This window comes from Carettochelys insculpta, chromosome 7 (genome assembly GCF_033958435.1).
Source record: "Carettochelys insculpta isolate YL-2023 chromosome 7, ASM3395843v1, whole genome shotgun sequence".
NCBI lineage: Eukaryota > Metazoa > Chordata > Testudines > Carettochelyidae > Carettochelys > Carettochelys insculpta.
In genome coordinates, this window is record NC_134143.1 from 8,648,864 (window position 1) to 8,668,777 (window position 19,914).

At 46.9% G+C, this 19,914-nt stretch overlaps 1 protein-coding gene across 2 annotated transcripts in view; it reads right to left on the minus strand.

Annotated features, from left to right (window-relative positions):
- ARHGAP22 (Rho GTPase activating protein 22) overlaps window positions 1–19,914 on the minus strand; it is a 180,557-nt gene that overhangs the window by 153,137 nt on the left and 7,506 nt on the right. For both annotated transcript variants that reach the window (XM_074999409.1, XM_074999408.1), the window contains exon 2: window positions 10,287–10,374. In XM_074999409.1, coding sequence (XP_074855510.1) covers window positions 10,287–10,374 — 88 coding nt within the window. The remainder of the gene's footprint in view (window positions 1–10,286; window positions 10,375–19,914) is intronic.

The window sequence follows — 19,914 nt, forward strand, 5'->3', positions numbered from 1 at the left end:
CATGACACTTGCTCCCAACAAGAGCCTGCATTTCATGGAGGGCCTGTTAACTACACGCATATTGGAGCTATGGGTCCCAAGCATGCATGAGTCTTGCATTGCCACAGGCCAGTTTCCTGGGGGACTTTGCCCTACCCCGAGCCCAGGATCACGCTAGTTGGAGCCAGCATAAGTTGGGTTGGGTCAAGCATGTAATATAACTGAACAAAGGCAAAATCAGTTTATAACCTGGGATAAAAAGGTTTCTAGGGGCATTGTCCCATGTAGTGGCACTAAGACCACTAACAGAAAAAGAGTGAGGCATCACTACAGCCTTAGCTGACAGCCATTTGGCTTTCAGCTCAAACTTTAGCGGCTGCTGCACTAAGCTCCAGAGGTCCCAGGTTCAAGTCTACCTGTGGGACCTCCAGCTAGGAAACGAACCTGAGTGACAAACTAGGGCTGCCTCCCAGCTGTCCTTGAAACACTTTAACTGCCAGTGTGGATTGGATCAAACCATTTTCGACACTAGCTGCTGAAAGCATGAAAGGAGGTGTAAGTACACTTTCAGTACGTGGGGCTGGAAGTGATTTTATCCTGTTGGAGAAGGTCCATCGGGGTCCTATAATGACACCTCTAGTCAGCCACGAGTCACTCTCCAGGGTCAGCGGGAGGTCCTGTGGTTAGGGCCACACAGCACTTTCTGATCCGGTAAGGTTGCACAAGCACCACTGACAACGCATCTTGGCCACGCCTCTTTCAGGATTTCTTTGTTAGAAAGAAGAAAGGGGAGATGGCTTGACTTTACCACACAAGCTGCACAGATTAAGGAAATAGGAGCATTTGGCTCAGGAGACTGGTACGGACCAGTAGACCCCAGGTCTGTACTGACTATACATGGTTACTGCATGAAGTCTGTCTATTGGCCTGTGAGGTGGGCTGGGGTTCTCAGAGAGTTCCCAAGAGACAGCTGTCCACAGCAGCAGCATCCCTGAGAATCTCACTGGCCTCTCCTGCAGTGCCAAAGGCACTGGATGGGCTGAGCAGGGTGAGTTTCCTTTGCAGCCTTAGAGAAATGCAGTCCCGCCATGGAAGTAATAGCCCAATGAGACTCACCTCCCAACTGCGGGACATGCCAGCAACTCAGTGCTGCGTCAGTAGCAACATGACCCAGATTGGAAATGGTGATTCAGTGAGGAAAGAACATTGATGGACTGCCACAGCAGTGAGTTCCAGCAATAAAGAAGTCAGGACTCACTAAGTGGATTGGCAGGGAAATGTTGCTTCATGGGGATTTGTTTGGGAGACAGGAGAATTGCTCAGGACTCCTGGGTTCCGCTACTGACATCCAGGGAAGTACAGTATCGGAGGGGTAGCCGTGTTAGTCTGGATCTGTAACAGCAACGAAGGGTCCTGTGGCACCTGATAGACTAACAGAAAAGTTTTGAGCACGAGCTTTTGTGAGCACAGACTCACTTCATCAGATGCATCTCATGAAGTGAGTCTGTGCTCACGAAAGCTCATGCTCAAAACTTTTCTGTTAGTCTATCAGGTGCCACAGGACCCTTCGTTGCTGTTACAGGGAAGTACAGATGCTCAGATCAAGACATGCACCCTCTGGATTTGTACAGATAACACTGGTTGGAAAGGGAACCCACTGTTTCCATGCTGAGTCACTCGTTGATGCTGGATCCAAATAATTCCTTTCCCTTTGCTTATCACCGAAATGAATTTAAAGACATAAAATGAATTAAAATACCAGCCCCTGTTGACAGTCACTGTGGTACCGAAGAACAGTGCTACCAGAGAACTCTAAGGTATTGATGGTTTGCTTTGGATCAAACAGCAGATGACGACTGGGGTTAATAACTTTTCATTTAATGGAGGCCCCAGGATTGAAAGGTTCTGGGCACTTAAGAAATAACAAAGTGAGACCTAAAAGCACAGCAGCAAGAAGCAGCACCACCTAGTGCTCACCGTGGGATTGGAGCCTGCGTCAGTAAAGGTTGCTGAATAGACACTGCAAGGTGGGCCAAAGGAGACAATCTCTTGCAGACCACAGTTTTGAAGTGGGCAGCTCAGCCCATGAACACAGGCAGGCTCAGGCTGTGTTGAGCTTGCGCATCAAAGGACAGGACAGCAATCGACAAAAGCTGAGCAGATCCGTCAGACTTTACGCCAGCCAAAGCACTTTCTTAAAAGGGACAGCAGCCCAAGCTGCAGGGTGGTTCTAAAGCACGCTTTCCCAAGCCCAGAGTCTGGGAGATGCCTGGCAGAACATCCTTCAAGAAGGCAACAGCAGCCCTCCTTCTCTGCACACACCAGGGTGAGGGGGTCACACCAGACACTGAACCTTCATTTGGAAAGATGAAAAAAAAATCTTCTAGCTTCCCCAAAGACAAAGCTGTCACTAATGATGCAGAGGGGCTCCTAGATGGCAGCCCACACTCTGCACTAGGGTTCCCTCTAATTTTTATCATCCATGGGCAGAATAAATTTTGTTCTGTGCACCAAGACCCTGTGGATGTATGCCACCAATAGAAACACACACTGGAGGCTTGTACATAGGATCAGTTTCACTTATTGGTTTATTGGGTGAATCCATTAGTGTGAAGATAAGGAGACTGACCTTTCCAAAATGCCTTATCCCCCAGCCTAGCACAGAATCCAGGTGAATCCAGAATCCAGCATGCTACACATGCTTGCTGTTACTCATTGGTATCCCCTGCAGTCTATCTGGTCACACACTGATTGGTGAGGTGGACCACATCACCTCAGGGTACCATGCTGCTGAAATAAGAGTGCTAGCTACAAGTAGATTTTAAGAACCTCCCTAAGGGACACAACCTCAAAATTATCAAACCTGTGTAGTGATGGGCTCCATAAAGACACATAGGAAGGCAAGTCCCAGCCCCAAAAAGGGTCTTAATAGAGAAGAAGACATAGGGTGGAAGGAAGGGATGAACTGTGCAGGCAAAGGAAGAGCGAGAGGAACTGGTGGTAAACAGCATGTTGCTTCCACAATGAGATTGGTTAGAAAGACAAGAAAGTCTGAGTTAATACGAACAAGGGTGTTCACATGCCCTTGAACCTCTTCTAGATGGACACCAGCCTGTTGTAGATGGGTCCTAATCCTAGGCCAAACAAGCTTGTGAGTCCTCTGGGTCTGGGCTGTCACTGCTGCTACCTCTGATTCTCTCAGGCATATGCCTGTGCAGACACCCTGTTTGCCACCGTTCTTGAGCAACGTGACCGTGCAGTCCAGCCATCTTAAAACCTGGATCCAATGACCCAGCCCTCCAGAGCCACCATTCAGACACTGAGAAACATACATACCAGATGGTGAAAGCTGTGGTTTCTCCATTACCCCTTTCGGGTAGAACAGGACAGGCAAGCAAGGCACCCAGATTCCAAAGAGGAATTTCTTAACAACAGTCACTTTGCTCTTAGACACACGAGAGAATTGCAGTTTTTGGGGAATAAATGTCTCAATACAACGTCTTGACCTGATCGCCATGTTTGTAGGTGTTCTTCGGCAAGTCAGAATCTCCTGTTTTCACTCCCTCCAGCAACTCCTGCTTACACGTGGCAATGGAAAAGCCACAGGCGTAGGCCTGTCTCTGTCCCATTTCTGCCCATGTGGTTTTGAAGGGCAACAGCAGCTTTTTGAGTAGGGAACTCCTGGCGCTTTTGGATGGGACAATAATTGAGAGACAATCAATTGATACCCTTCACTGAATATCTTCTCTGAGTTGTGCCCCACTCTTCTAAGCACACAGTGTCTAGTAAACAGAACTTGTCAGACTTTTTTTTCCTCCAACACACCCTGGATGTGAGCATGGAGATGACAGTTTAAAAGGGAAGATTACCATGAAAATAGGGTTTACAATAGAAAACGGGGTCTGAAATGTGACACAAACACAGGGTGATTATATTTCCCTGGACTGAATGCAGAACTCCTGGTAAAATTACTTGTACTCAAGCAAGTTCAGCAATTGGTTGTACAAATGTTCAAGTTAACATCAAGCTGAATGAGCCCCTGTTAAAAAGAAATACTGCCTAGTTGGATTCTTGTTTGTGTATATTCTTATCTTTAAGGCTTTAGGGTTCACACTGGAGGGGGCGACAAACAAACACTCTTATTTCCTCCTCAATATGGGGAGAGATTACATACATGCACACTGCCAAATGCACCTCTCACACAGCAGGTGTGACCAACTGACCCAGTCCCCTCTGCCTGGCATTCTTCACTCTCTATGCGTATCTGGGCCCTGGAATGGACCCACCTCTCCTACTGCCTGTCATGACATCTTCCCCAGGCAACACCTGGGAGAGATGCAGGGTAACATGCCCGCTCCCCAGATTTCTGCCAAGGTTCACACCAGGATGTAGCCAGCAGCAGCAGCCTTTCACACTGCGCCAGAGGGGTGGGAAAGGAGCTGCTGCCAGATGTGGGGTAGGGGGGAGGGATGACCTGGCCTCTGTCTTTGCAGAGCTCACCTCTCCCGCTCCCACTACTCCTGTGTGGCTGGAAGCAGCTTCTCCTTTCCTGCCTACAGAGCGTGGAAAGGCAGCTAACACCTTCAGGCTGCTGATGGCCACCAACATAACCTAGCCACCTCAGGTCCCCCAAGTGACAGTGTGGACAGGAAGGTGTAAGCCCTAAGGATGCATTGAGCACCAGGGCCCAGGGAACCTGGCTGCAGGGGCTTCAGCAAACCCAGCCAGAGATGTGGTTCAAAGGAGGGTGTTTAGGGGATTGAGCAGCACTCCACTCCCTAGGCGAAGAAGATTTCATACCCCTGCCCAGGGGGCTGCTGTGGAACTGGGGAGTGTACAGGCTGGAAATGGCTTCCCACTGCTGCTCCAGAGCTTAGCTGGGGGGTGGAGCCTTCTTTATGCCAGCTTTGTGCCAGGCTTTGGCACATGCAGGGCTTGACTTTTGTTAGCCAGCGCCCTGAGCTGGAGGGTGCTGGACAGTCCCTGTGCACTCGCCCAGCCAGAGGCAGTGAGGGAAGGAAGGATCCTGCTGGCCAGGCTGTGGGCCAGCTAAGCTCTCTGAAGAGGGGCTGGCTCCCCGCAGAACACTGGGGGTGGGACATGACCTGCTGGGGTGATATGGAGCAGCAGGGTGTGAGGCGTGTGAATGTGGGGGTGAAGGGACAAAGCAGGGAAGGGACAGTGAGAGGGAAAGCCTGTGAAGGGACGATGGGTGGGCAGCAGAGACAATAAATAACTAGCCACAGCATGGCTGTTGCCTGCACTCACCAAGACCTGCAGCTCACAGCCAGTGCCAGCCAGAAATGGGGGGAAGTGCTGTCTGGTCAGCAGAGGGGGCAGCCAGCCCTGCACACCCCTCCCCGCTGTCAGCCACTGGACCCCACGCCCAGCTGGTGGGGACAGCAGGCGAGCAGGGATCTGGCCACAGGTAGATCCAGCCAGTACTAATGGAAGGACAGACAGAAAATACAGGAGCATTTGCCCATTTTTAAGAATAAGTCAGGGCAGCTGCAGGTGGTCTTAAATACAGGCCTGTCCCTTTAAAAACAGAATGTCTGGTCACTGTACACAAACACGTGCCCCCACCCTGATCTGTCACACATCATACAGGGACAGAGGGACACTTGGAGAGCTGGAGAGAAGGATGGGAGCAAGAGGATGGGACTGGCTATGGAGGGTCAGCTAGGGAGACAGGTAGCGGGTGAAAGGCAGAGGAAACAGCCAGATCAGATAGGTCATTCTGTGTGCTGAGAATGGAAGAAGGTGGGGTCTGATGGTATCAGCAGTGGTCAGACGTTTGTGAAAACCATTCCAGCTGGGGGCAGTAAGGGAAGCATCTCTGCTCTTGGGGAGACATTTGGGTTTGCTCCAGGGTGATGTTCCTAATTCCCCTGACCCGATCTAGGCTGTACTTTGCTGTTCACGCTCCTCCCATGTTGCTGAGCATGAGTCAAGAGGTTCCTTTCATGACAAAGTAACAAGTAAACTCTGAGGACCCTGTATACAACCACCCTGCATGACCTAAATCTGCCCAAGCTTCACCCAGCTCCACCAACAGCCCCTTACACTGCCCAGTGAGATGAACTTCCATGAGGAATAAAGCCCCATGTGTGGAGTGCGGAACAGAACAGTGAGAAGCAAATGCAAGCTGTGGTACAGCTCTGCAAACCAGACATGCAGGAGGGTGGGTGAACAGCAACAGGAATCAGGCTCTCAGAAGGCATTAGTAATAACTGGGCCTACGTAAATCGGGCTGAGCAGAACACAGATGGCTGTCAGCAATCAAATATTCCTCAGACCACAGGGAGGGCACTGGAGAACTGATTCTGCAAACACCAGCACGCAGGCCAGTGGCACAAGCAGAGATCATGCAAGAGTGGGTGTCCATTCAGGCTTCTGCCCCAGCCAGCACTAGAGCCCTGCATCTGGGGACCAAACAAATTTAGAGTAAGGCTGATTATGGGCCCCCTAGGGCACATCTATCTTTATTGGAATTTCGACACTCTGCTCTTCAGGGGGCTGATCTAGCATATTTAATAGGGACACGCTAAACTGAACACTGAGGGCATCCCTGTTTACCACAGTACTTCTCACTGTCGTGAGGACTAAGGGGTGTGAATGGGAGCTTCTCCCATTGACCTTTGGGAGTGGGGATGGCAGAATCAGTCGACCTAAGTACGCTGACACCAGCTGTGCCATTCACATAGCTGGAATTGCATATTTTATGTCGACTTTCTCCCCTAGACCTGGTCCTAGCTTTAGCGCTTCCCATTTGGGGACATAAAAAATCCCACTGCCATGAAGCCCATAAAAGCAAAGCCACCAGGCAGAAATCCTGATTTCTGGCTGCAATTAGAACATTGAATCATTTTTGAATGGAGGCATTAAGTAATTTCCCCCTCTAATTATTTTAATTAAACCATGACGTGGAAGGACAGAGGAGATGACTTTGTGTGTCTTGTCCTGCTGGACTGTACACGACACCGATTTTAGGTTTATGGCCGATGCTCAGCTTGATGTGATAAAAGTAAAACTAACATCTCTGCTGTGACTCATACTCTCACTTGCTGCAGGCAGAAATCTGTCCCAGGGGCTGCATTGCATGCTGAACTCCAGGAGGCAGTGTGGCTGACACACATGGAAGCCCTCCTGGGAACATTCGCAACATCACCCACAGAGAGGGAGCTGCCTCTGTGCTGCTCTGCCTGGCCAGTTTACCCTGTTCTCTCCCTTTCTGAGCATACAGTGCACATGGGAGCCTGTCAGAAACCAAGAAGATCATGCCTGGTGGTTGGAGCAGCGGCAGTTAGGTCTAGTGGTCAGTGCAGTGGCAGTCATAAGAGGCATTGGCGCCTGAGTTCAGAGCTGGAATCAGGAGTCAAGACCAGGGCCAGAACAAGGTGCACGTAGAGCTGGGCAGGAGCAGGCGGGGGCCAGTGGAATCCAGAGTCCCAAGGGCAGACTGAACAGGTGCTATCTGCACCTGCCCTGACGCTCACCAGAACAGTTCCTGGCTTATGGATTGGCTGTGCCTCAGAGAGGAACTACTTATCACCTCACGTAGCCGTCACAGAGTCACACCTCCAGCTCTCCGCCCCTCCTTTGACTGGCAGCCTCTCTCATGTCCCCGGTTAACCCTCCCCACAGCCGCATTACACAGCTTGCAAAGGGGCTCTATGAAACATGAATAATCCTAAGTGGCCATCACTAGCTCTCATTACTCAGCAGGAAATCAATACACGCTCTGGTACAATACAGGATATGCTGTCACTACCGGCCCTGTGCTTTATAGCAGTGTCCTCAACCACCAATGTCAGAGCAGCCTGCAGCATAGAAAAGCTGATAGAGAGAACTTGGCTGCAGCAGCCCTGGCTATTAATCACACAGTTGTTTGCAGGTGATGCCAGAAAGACTATGGTGCTTCCATTTCCTTGTAGAGCAGGTGAGGCAAAGCCTGTGCCAAACACTGGGTTTCTGCAGCCATCTGATGGCAACAGTATTATGAGTGCTTCACTCCCTTTTGGTTACATGTCTGTTAAAAACCTTTAACAAACTCAGATTGGGACCTTGGGATAACAAGGGCAAACTCTACTGTGAAGTGGAGTGAGTATAGTTATCCCTGCAGTATACCTCCCATCTCACAATACGGAAACTGAGTTACCAGGTGGTGACATTCTCCCCCATCACAGAGTTTACCTGGGTCAGAGCTGAAGACTGAACCCAGATGCTCTGACACCAATACTTTATCCATAGGATTGTCCATCTTTCTTCTCCATTAGAGCACCCACTAAGGCATGCACTGTGGCCAGATAACTGCACAGAACCAAAGCCGCTTCAAACAGCACACACAATACAATGACATCTTGGGCCAAACACAGCCAGGGGCAGGAGTGGTGCAGGCAGGACATGGGCATCTCCAGGCCACATCCACCAATGACATAAGTGCCAAATGCAGTCACAGGGACACAGTCTAATGGCCTGACTCTGCCTGACACTGTGACAAGAGTAGCTGAGACAGAGCATGGTCCATGGAAGTCCTGCTGGGTTAGACAGATAGAAGGACCAATGCCCCACTCTCACTGCACTGTTAAAAGCACACTTGCCTCGGGTGCTAATGCACATAAATGTACTCTGCCTTGGGAGAACCAGTCAATTTAGCTGTAATTGTATTAAGCTGGAGTTTGTTGAAATGTGATAGTTGCAGCAGCACTGTGCAGAAACATAACACCAAGCAAGGAGACAGTTAATTCATGCAGGGGAGACAGATAATGAATGGCGAAGCGAGCAACCCACCAGCAGATGTGCATCCAGAGATGAAAGCACCTTAAAAATTTCTTAAAGGCCTTGTCCTATAATGTCTCTGCCAGCTCTTTAAATAGCTCCCAGATGGATTTTGCTGCAGCTCAGCCAGCTCTTGATGGAGCTGTGTATCAGGGGCACTCCTGCTTACTTTCACCTTTGTGTGTACCCTTCAAAAGAGTGTACATACAGCCTCTCTCTCCCTCCCTTGGCTCCCCATTCCTTCAAGAAGCCGATTCATAAATCCTTCCACCAGCTGGTTCCAACCAACTATGCCAGCCTCATCTACCTCCCTTCTCTCCCCTCTTAAAATGACCTCAGTTTCACTGCTATTGGTGCAAGAGCTTTCTCCTCTGCAACAGCCTCCCAGAAGCTCTCCGCTTCCGTTCACAAGTTCAGAAGGGCACCCTTCTTCCCTATGGCCTGTGACTCTAAACTGCTCCCCATCCTTCCTTTCTTTCATCTCTGTATTCCGGAGCTCCAGAAAGTCTTTTGGGATACAGCTCATATTACAGATGGAGGACAAAACAAAGCTGAAGAAGTGAAGAGTCTCTCTTCCAGACAATACGAAAAGGCCCATGAATTCCAGCTGCAGGTAGCACACTTGACATAGGAGAAATGTCAGTCACAAACTGCCTCTGGAGAGGCCCATGAGATGACATAACAAGGACTTGACCTGACTAGTAATAACCCTTAACACGCATCCTAAAGGTTATGATTTTCACATGGTGCCCTTGAACACACACGTCTGAATGACCAGGAACCATGGCTATGGGTCCTTCTTCCCCAGTTCACCCGTCATCCAAGTTAAAAAACAATCTGTACTTGATTCAGATAAAACCCATTGTAAATTTTCATGGTACAGGTTGAACCGCACCTTCAGGACCTGACCAGCGCCAGACAAGAGAATTTGCTGGACTACAGGGAGGTCAATATTGTCTAGCAGCGTTACCAACACTTCCCCTATTTACTGGGCTCTTCATGTAAGGGTAAATTACAGCTAAATAACAGCACAGAACACTTAGAGGCAGGACTGGTGACTGTAAAAAAACTTTATGGGACTGTGAGAAACTTGGCCACACTCATGATAAGTAGCTGTCCGGCTCGCTAAAATCATGCCGGATTATGGATGTTGCTGGACAAGAGAGTTCTGGATTAGAGAGGTTCAACTTGTACCACTGCAAGCTTTGAAAAGCCAAGATCTTCCTTCCAACATCCAGGTAAATCTACATAAGTCGTAGGAGTTGCTCTGAACTAGTGCAGATGTGACAGAGCAGAATATGTCCCTGAATATACTTAGACCTATCAAACCAATCCACTGTAAGTGATTGTGTGGCAGATAAGAGCAGGTTGGGTCTGGTCTAACACAGAACCAACTGGTCAGATGCTGTGCCTATGGCATCAGACCCCTCAGAACAGAAGCACGCCTTGCTGACCCATTACCACGTAAAATGGCAGTAGTGAGTGCAGGTATGTCCGGTCACAAGGAAAAGGAAATGCTTACCTACCTGGGGCTATTTCAAAGAGATGTTTCCCGGGTTCCTCGGGATGAGGGGTCAGCTCGCTCACCTGATTGCCTTGCAGTGGAATAAAACCCTGTAATGGACACAGAAATACCAATGAAGAGGGAAGGTGTGATAACAGAACCGGGTTTTGTAGATTTAAACCCCTCTTCCTCACTGTTAATCTCTCTTTTCCACCCCACCCTTTTCTTTCTCATCTCTCCCTCCTTCTGTTGGTCTGCTTCTCTAGCAGCGTTACCTCCTCCTCCATCCTTTCCTTCAATCTGGCCACTCTTGATGTGTGAACCTTCTCCTCTACATCAATGGTTATTTCTTACTGAGCCCCAGCATGCTCAGGGGTATACAATCAGATAAGGAGACTCTTGCCACCCCAAGACGCTCTACTTCTGACATCAGCACTACCTCCTTCTATTGGAAGCAGCCTTCCTGTATCTCCCTGCCTGCTGATGCCATCTCTTACTAGTCTAGTCTGACAGCTCCTGTTCTCCTTCATTTCCTGCTCACTCTGATAGCAGTCTGAAAGCCACACTTTTCATTTGCAGCAGGCCTACCTCTGTATTTAGTCACCCAATAAGTGGCCTGATTTTCACAGGTGCCATGCACCCGATCGCTCCCCCACTGCAGAAGGAGACATGTGAAGGAGATTCTCCCTTTGATCTTGGAGAAGTTTGAATGCTGGTCCAAACTCTAAATGGATATCATTCCAGTCCCAAAATCTCAGACTGTCTCTGGCGAGAGGGCTAAGGCACTCTATTTGCTTCCCTGTCCAAATGCTCCCAGACTTTATGGTTGTTTGGAGGTGAGGCACTGATGGTTGGATGCTATATTCAGACTTGCCAGAAAGGTCACAACCATCCACCACATCCTAGTGATGCACAGCTGTTCCTCTTCCCCCATCACCATGGAGTGGAAAGTTCCTCCTCTATGTGCCTGGAGCGGAAGCAGCTCTTCCCTTTCAAGTCTTACTCCAGAGAACTTTGAGGGAGCTGGTCAAGAAGTTCCCAATTCAGCTTCTTAGGGATCTGTGGGGAACAGCTGGCAAGAGTGGCTGCCAGAGGAGAAAGGTAGTGGGGGCAGATGGCTGTCCTGTCTCCAGTGAGCCCACCAGCCCTTGCAGGAAAGTGTTTATGGTCTTGGGACATTTTGTCCCACTACCACTTCCATGACACACACATTCCAAAATCAGAATGCTGAGCAGTACAATGCTCACCCTGCAGCTGTCATTTATATTCATGCGTACTGTTATTGGCTTTCAAATCATTTTAACTATAGACAAACCCAAAAGACAATGAAGCATGAATAATATGTAAAGCTGGTAATCAAAATCAATCCCCATTAGAGTCTCCATCTGCTTCCAAGTTTGTGTTATTCAAATAACACAATTCTGGAATTTGATGGAGATGAGAGAATGCAGCATTTCTATTAAAGGAATAAAATCTGCCATGTGACCTTTGCATTCTTCCTTGGGTAGCTGGGAAGCCAGTAAATTATTTTTTTCATTTATGTTATTGCATAATTTTTCCCCTCTGGCGTTGCTTCTTGGAATAATGTCTTCTGCACAGTTGCTTTCTGTGGAGAAATTACTCTAATAAACCAAGGAACCAGATGGTATTCAATGTAAATTAATTAAGCTTTTCCTCTTTTCTTTGAGTGTATAATGTTGAAATTACCAGACATAAATTACCAAAGCACCAGTTCTTGAATTGGAAAATATCATTGACTGGTTAAATAAACTTGGATTCATCAAACCTCATGATGGAAGGGGTTGAAATTCATTTTCATACAACTTATTCCACTAGAATTACTCCCTGCTCTGAACAGAGGCAAACAGGCACTGAAGCCTGGTAGGGAGCTGGGAGTCAGAGACCCTCCTAATGAAGTGGTGGAGGAGGCAGCTTCCTGGGCAGAGTGGAATTGTCTGGCCAACTGTTGTAGTGGCATCAGCGGACTCTGGAGGGAGTTACATTCAGGACGTTACAGTCACTCCAGAGTTTATAAGGCTACATTAGTTCCCAATGGCAAAATTACCTTGGCAACATTGCACATAATACCCAGCTCTTATGGAGCACTTTTTCCTTCCTGTATCTCAGCGCACTTTAAAAAGCAATATCATTATCTCCATTTTATAGGTAGGGAAACTGATATATAGTATGACAAAGTGAGTTACCCAAAATCCCTCAGCAAGCCAGGATCAGATCCAAGAAATGATCCCAGACCTTCTAAGTACCAGCTGCCTATTCACTAGGCAACACTGTCTCATCTGTGATGGATATTTAATGGCATACACTCTTGATTGTTTTCAGAGATGTAGATGAAGACTGTACAGATGAAGAGGAAGCAAAATAATATTTCCCAATCTAACTAAGGGTTCTGTTGATACTTTCATTTTTGTAATACCTTCCTATCTGATGAAGTGGGTCTTTGCCACGAAAGCTTAGTCTCCAAAAAATCTGTTAGCCTATAAGGTACCACAGGACTTCTCACTGTTTTTCCTTCCTTTTTTTATTATTTAAAATGTGCAGTCTTAACATATAGATGTCATTTTCTCAATTTAATTTCCTTGTCTTTTCCAAGAAGATCACCTCTGCCCTTAATATAACGACAGCAGATGGGTTTGCCGGCGTTTTTTTCAAAAATGGCTAAATTTTTTGTGATACAATTGAAGAGACTCCGAAAAATTTCCATGTGAAAGAGGAAGGGTGGAGCAGAGTTACAGGAAGCTAACAGCTGGCACACTGTGCAAGCAATCAAAGTGCTAAGAGCAGTGGCAACCGCTGGGGAAGGACACAGGGGGCACCATTCATATGACTGTCGCCCACATGACTCCTCTGCATACCACCCTGCCCCATCCCTTCCCATGACCACTCCCCTTTTTCCCCCAAACCCTGCCCGGCTCTTCTCCCACCCCACAATCTGGGGGAGAAGCAAGATGGGGGCACCAGATACCAGCTGTCGGGGTCAGGCTCCTCTGCACTCACTGGCAGTGGTGGGAAGTGGAGTGACCCAGCCCGGACCACTTCCATCGAGCTTCTCCCAGCTTCATAGCTCCACTTTCCACTGCAGGCGAATGTGGGGAGCAGTCCCACCCCTTCCCCCAAGCAATGTAGTTGGGAGCTGGGGTGGGGAGGGGGGGAAGAGAAGGCTGGGGCTGGATTGCTTTGCTTTCCACGGCCAGTGAGTGTGGAGGGCGCCCTGACCCCTGAAGCCTGTGCCAGGCCCTCCCAAGTCTCCTAGGCCATTGTGTGGGATCTGGGGGTGGAACCATCCACTAAGCTCACCAGCAGCGGGAAGTGGAGTGACTCAGCTGGGAGTCAGCTTGGTGGGCTGGGGCTGTCCCCCTCTGCTTCCTATTACCATCCATGAGAGTTGGGGTAGTCAATGACAGTTGCTGGTATGAGAAACATTTTGCTACTTCTCTGGGCCCTATGGTCCCTCCCACATAAAGTGCAGGACCTTGGGCTCTGCCAATCTGCTGCTTGTCCCTTGCCCTCCATGAGGGGGCACATGACCCTTAATGCCTCCTTGTATCTCCCCTGGCTAAGAGGGCTGGCCAATCTCTGGGAGTATGAACCATGTACTGGTTGGTGGCCCGCTCATGGCTCCTGTGGCAGAAGAGCTGCCAGGAGAAGGCTGATAATGAGGCCTCAGGTCTTTGTTGGGGGCTCACGGCATTAGCACGCTTGAAACATTGGAAAGGTGGGACGAGCCCTCCAGGAACTAACAGACCACCCCCTGAGCAAGGGAGGGGCCACAAGAGAGGAACCAGCTGACCACATGGGGCGAGAAGAAAACAGAAGCGGTAATCAGGGTTAAAACAAAGGAAATGAATGGGGATGAGAGCAAAGAACCTCAGGCAACAGCCTTCGCTCCACAAAGGAGTCAGACCACACTGCCCAGTGGAACTGTTCTTCGAAGAAGACTACTTTATGAGTTAAGTTAGATTAAGATATCACATTTAGTAGCAATGCAAGAGACCTAAAGGTCTGAACTTATAAGCTAATAGCATAAACAGTTATACCTTATAGGCCTCAAGACCTCATGACTAAGTAAATAGCCCAGCAGTGACTGTAAGTCACACAATGGCATGAGAGATTTTGTTCATTTTGCAACATGCACTTTTGCTGAGATCTTGCATAAAATCCTTATAGGTAACTCCCAGAAGTCAGTTAATACTATTTTGGGGATCAGCAGATGAAAAATTGCAATATTGTAACAGTAAAAAGTCTGGTATAATTAATATACCAACTTGTAAGAAGAGAAGGAATGCCCAACATTATTAGGATGGCATCATTAGTGATGGACAAAGGATACAGAACTTACTTATGAAAATTCATGGCAGCCCTCAGACCCCAACCACGATCTAGGGAAACAAGATTCACCTGACAAGCCAGAGACAAGATAGAAAAGCCATGGGACATCAGTCGCCTTCCATTGGTAAGTGTGATAAGAAAGGGAAGTCACATTAATATTGAACTACTGCTACATTCTTGTTTGGACTGGAACATTTGTATTTTTACAAATAAGGAGAATATTGAAAACTCAGCTTCTCCTGTCTGGATAACCATTCTCAGAGAGCAGTTATTAATCATTCGCAATCATGCTGGAAGGGCAAAACAAGTGAGGTTCTGCAGGGATCTGTTTTGGGACCAGTTCTAGTCAATATCTTCATCAACAATTTAGATATTGGCATAGAGAGTACACTTATTAAGCTTGTAGATGATCCCAAGCTGGAAGGGGTTGCAACTGCTTTGAAGGATAGGGTCATAATTCAAAATGATCTGGACAAACTGGAGAAATAGTCTGAGGTAAACAGGATAAAGTTTAATAAGGACAAATGCAAAGTACTCCCCTTAGGACAGAACGATCAGCTTTGTACATACAGAATGGGGAAGTGACTGTCTAGGAAGGAGTACCGTGGAAAGGGATTTAATAGTTGTAGTGCACCACAAGCTAAATATGAGTCAACAGTGTGAGGCAGTTGCAAAAAAAAAGCAAACACAATTCTGGGACGAATTAATAGGAGCGTTGAGAGAAAGACACGAGAAGTCATTCTTCTGCTCTACTCAGCTCTCATTAGGCCTCAGTTGGAGGACTGTGTCCAGTTCTGGGCACCCCATTTCAAGAAAGATGTGAAGAAATTGGAGAAATTCCAGAGAAGAGCAACAAGAATGATTAAAGGTCTAGAGAACATGAGCTATGAGGGAAGACTGAAAGAACTGGGCTTGCTTAGTTTAGAAAAGAGAAGACATAGAGGAGACACGATAGTGGTTTTCAAGTACCTTAAAGAGGGTTACAAGGAGGAGGGAGAAAAATTGTTTTCCTTGGCCTCTGAGGATAGGACAAGGAGCAATGGGCTTAAACTGCAGCAAGGGAGGTTTAGATTAGGCATTAGGAAAAACTTCCTAACTGTCAGGGTGGATAAACACTGGAATAAATTGCCTAGGGAGGTTGTGGAATCTACATCGCTGGAGATATTTAAGAGCAGGTTAGATGGACATCTATTGGGGATGGTCTAGACGGTGATCGATCCTCCCAAGAGAGTAGGGAACTGGACTGATGATCTCTTGAGGTCCCTTCCAGTTCTAGTGTTCTATGATTCTAAGGATGAGGGATGCCACCAGTCATTTCCCAACCAAGTAATAATTCTCATTCTACTGGGCTGGAATATGGAGCTATAACCCATCAAACCTTAAATGTCTAATTCGTTTGTTAATTAGGGATTTAAAATAATCAGTTTTGCCAGTAGATCAGGCAACACCTCTCAATCACAGAGAGCCTCCCTTTGAAGCCTCCTCCTCCTGCCCTGGAGGGAATTAATGAGGCCTCATAATAACATGTGACATGATATCAGGCTGATGCTCCTCCATTTATCCAAATCTAGTGGAAGACCGAGTCCCCCACAGTGCTGCCCTATCAGTGAGCCTCATTACTGAAGTAGAGGGATCATGTTTAAGGGCGAGATGAGATTTTAGTTTCCATGGCCCATTCTTTCTTTGCCCTCTTGTTTTTTTATTTGCATCAAGGGAGCTAGTTAGGAAAACTACAGCAAATACAGACAGGTTACACTCAGTGTTCCTGCTAACTTTTTTCCATCCATGGAAAAAAACAGAATAAATTTTGTTATGTGCACCAAGGCACATGTGGCTGTGCACCACCAGTAAAAACACATGCTGCTGCTGTGAATGCCAATAGCTGGGAGGCACCTGAGACTCTTCTGGGCATCCACCCAACTGCTCAGCTTACAGGGTACACTAGGACACGCCCTTGGCTTCAGATGAGTTCTACCTGCTTACACCAGAACTAGCCAAAATATAATAAATACAGAGGTTTTTCCAATAGAAAAAATAGGGTTTCCTCAAAAATTAATTTTTCAAAGGGAAAATGATTGTGATGAATATTTGTGTTTTTGCTGAAAAACCAAAACCCAAAGATTTTTAGTTTCAAAACCAAATTTGTTTGAGTTTTTGGTTTATCATTAAAACCTTAAAATTCTTCACGTGTAAACGAAATCATTTCCCACACAGGTCTACTGAATTTGGCCCAGGATTTTGGCTGTCCTAGAGAGACAACCCATTCTCTTTGATGATTTGCACACTATTTACAGTATATCCAAGTTATGCCACAAGGAATTTGGATGAAATTATTAAGATAATGAATAAGGTTATGAATTTCTTCCCCTCAACTTTGTGAGCACAGCATGGTAACTTAGCAAGTTCAAGTAGTATTAGCAGGGAGTTGTCAGATCCAACACTCCACATCATTAATGAGACTAAATGCCACTACTACAAACAACTAGCCTCTTCTTCTTCACCTCTGCATTTGTCAGCAGGATGCAGATGAGGAAAATGCCAATAAAGCACTAAAATGTCATTAATGCAAACGTGCTGGGAAAACATAATGATTCAACTCTCTATTGGAGAGACAAGTGCCCAAGAAAGGAATGGTCTTTAAGGGGAAGAAAATTTATCCCTGGAGCATAAAGTACAGTTTAAGGCCAGATGCTCATCACCATTCACTGGGATTAATGCACATAATGCAAACTGAGGGCAGATAAAATATGAATCCATTAGGAGGTGATCATTGAGTTATTTTTTGTTAGAGATGTGCAAACTTTGGACCCAGATTCAAAATATCCCCAAAACTCAGGTGCGTTCTGGTTCAGGTGAGTCCCAGATCTTGGCCTAAGGTTATGTTTTATTTATTTTTGTTTGTTTGTTTTAACGTAGCACCTATTGCTTTACCATAGCATTAAATTCTTGACTGCTGTAAGGTGCATGGACTTCCAAAGCTGCTGGCAACAATGGGAGAAAGGATAAGGAATATACAGAGGGAAGCAAAGGAGCAGATGAAATGAATTATTAGTCAATAGGTGTTTCAGAATTGCCTCCAGGCCCCATTCTCAATTCACCCAGGCATTTAAACCACACATCTAACTCCTATTTATGTCAACAGAATTTCAGCACATGCTTAAAGTTCAGCATGAAGACCATTAGAGTTTCCTATTGGGGGATTTTTTTCTTTCTCCTGGTGGGGGATGCATTGAGTAGTGTTCCAGCTGGAGGATGAGGCCACAGAAATTGAAAGATCACTGTGGACCAAAACAGTTAACAGGGCACTAAACTGGAAAAGGACCTGCAACCCCACACCTAAACATACTCTGAAGGCAAGAGGGCCATCTAAAGCAGTGTTTCTTCCACAACGTTCCAGGGAACACTGGTGTTCCATGAACAAGTCACAGGTGTGTTGTGAGCATTTGGAAAAATAACTGAAAGTTTTAAAATAAATAAGTGTTTTACGATGATAACAGTAATGGAAAATACTGAAACAATTTTATTTCTCCACCTCGCGAGAGCGGTAGTAGTCTGGCAACATAGCATAGTTGACTAACACTGTGCTAGTCCCCCCTCCTTGCATCTTCTTCTATCTATACAGCGGCATTGCAACTAGCAACAATGTGCGTCACACGCGCCATGCCGGCATGGCAGCTCTGCTCTCAGTCAGCTGCTTGATGTCAGCCAATGCACGTGTGGCATGTGATGATTTATGGAATTGATTATTTCCACCAATATGAATAAACAGAGTAAGTTACATTTTTAAAGAAGTCAGGAAAGTGAGTGAAAATATAACTGCTGAGGAACCAGTACCATCAACCAGTGAAATATATGTAAACATTTCTAATTTTTTAAAGAAAAAAAAGTATATATATATATTGTTTGGTGTTCCCTGGTCTCAAAAAGTTTGAGAAATACTGATCTACGGGGATGGTTAATCGGGAAATGAGTGATGGTCTGTTTTGCCCAGCCTGGCTTTCATCAGGCAATTTGGAAATCAATATGGCCAATTCAAATCTCTTCCAGGCAAAGGCCAATATTGACATGGATGTGTCATTGTTAGCTGTTTAACTGCAGACCATTTTAGATAATGGAATGGGGGAGGGGCAAGAGTTAAACAGCTAGAGTATGACAGGTGAAACATTTTCTCTCAGCATTGCTTTGAGGGAAAACTGGGTTTGTGTCTAAATGTTTTTCATAAAGAGCGTCTTTCTACAGAAGATTTAGAATTTTCATTGATAACCCAATGCCTGAAAACTGGAATATTTTGGTCAAAATCTGGAGTAGGGGAGGGGCGGTAAAGATGAAGAGAGAGAGACAGCGATTGCTCCCGTGCCTCATGGGAGTTGCAGAGTCGTGTTCTCCTCTCCCTGTTCCATAGCAACTGGAACAAGGGTGCCTGAAATGCTGTTGAACCTCCTGATTTGAAGTGGATTCCATTACATACAGGTTTTATAGTTTGGTTCAATGGCTTTCAGAACCCCTACTATACAAATTGTTCCAGCATCTTTGCTCAGTTTTTACTCCAAGGGCTGGGTTTAAGAGCCAGATTACATCTCTCATAATGCAAACTAGCCAGGGTTCGTGATGAAACTCAGTGTGATGGAAGGCTCCAGTGCTTCATGGGAGATACAGTCTGAACAGGAAGCCTACCTTCTTGGGTGTTTGCGATATCTGAGCCCCCATCTCCCATAAGGAACTTCCACCTCAAGATGGTTTTGTTTTCATTTTTTTCACCGAAAAGTCCAACTTTTCTGTGAGATTTTTTTTAAATTAAAGTCAGTTTCTCTGCACTGTCTGTAATAACTTCTGTGGCAAAAGATCCATTTTTCAATCAGCTCCATCTCTGAGGGAAGAAGGATGGAGAGACAGAAGGAGACATAAGCTGTGTCTACACGTGCACGCTACTTCGAAGTAGCGGCACTAACTTCGAAATAGCGCCCGTCGCGGCTACACGCGTCGGGCGCTATTTCGAAGTTAACTTCGACGTTAGGCAGCGAGACGTCGAAGTCGCTAACCTCATGAGGGGATCGGAATAGCGCCCTACTTCGACGTTCAACGTCGAAGTAGGGACTGTGTAGACGATCTGCGTCCCGCAACATCGAAATTGCTGGGTCCTCCATGGCGGCCATCAGCTGAGGGGTTGAGAGATGCTCTCTCTCCAGCCCCTGCAGGGCTCTATGGTCACCGTGGGCAGCAGCCCTTAGCCCAGGGCTTCTGGCTGCTGCTGCGGCAGCTGGGGATCCATGCTGCAGGCACAGGGTCTGCAACCAGTTGTCGGC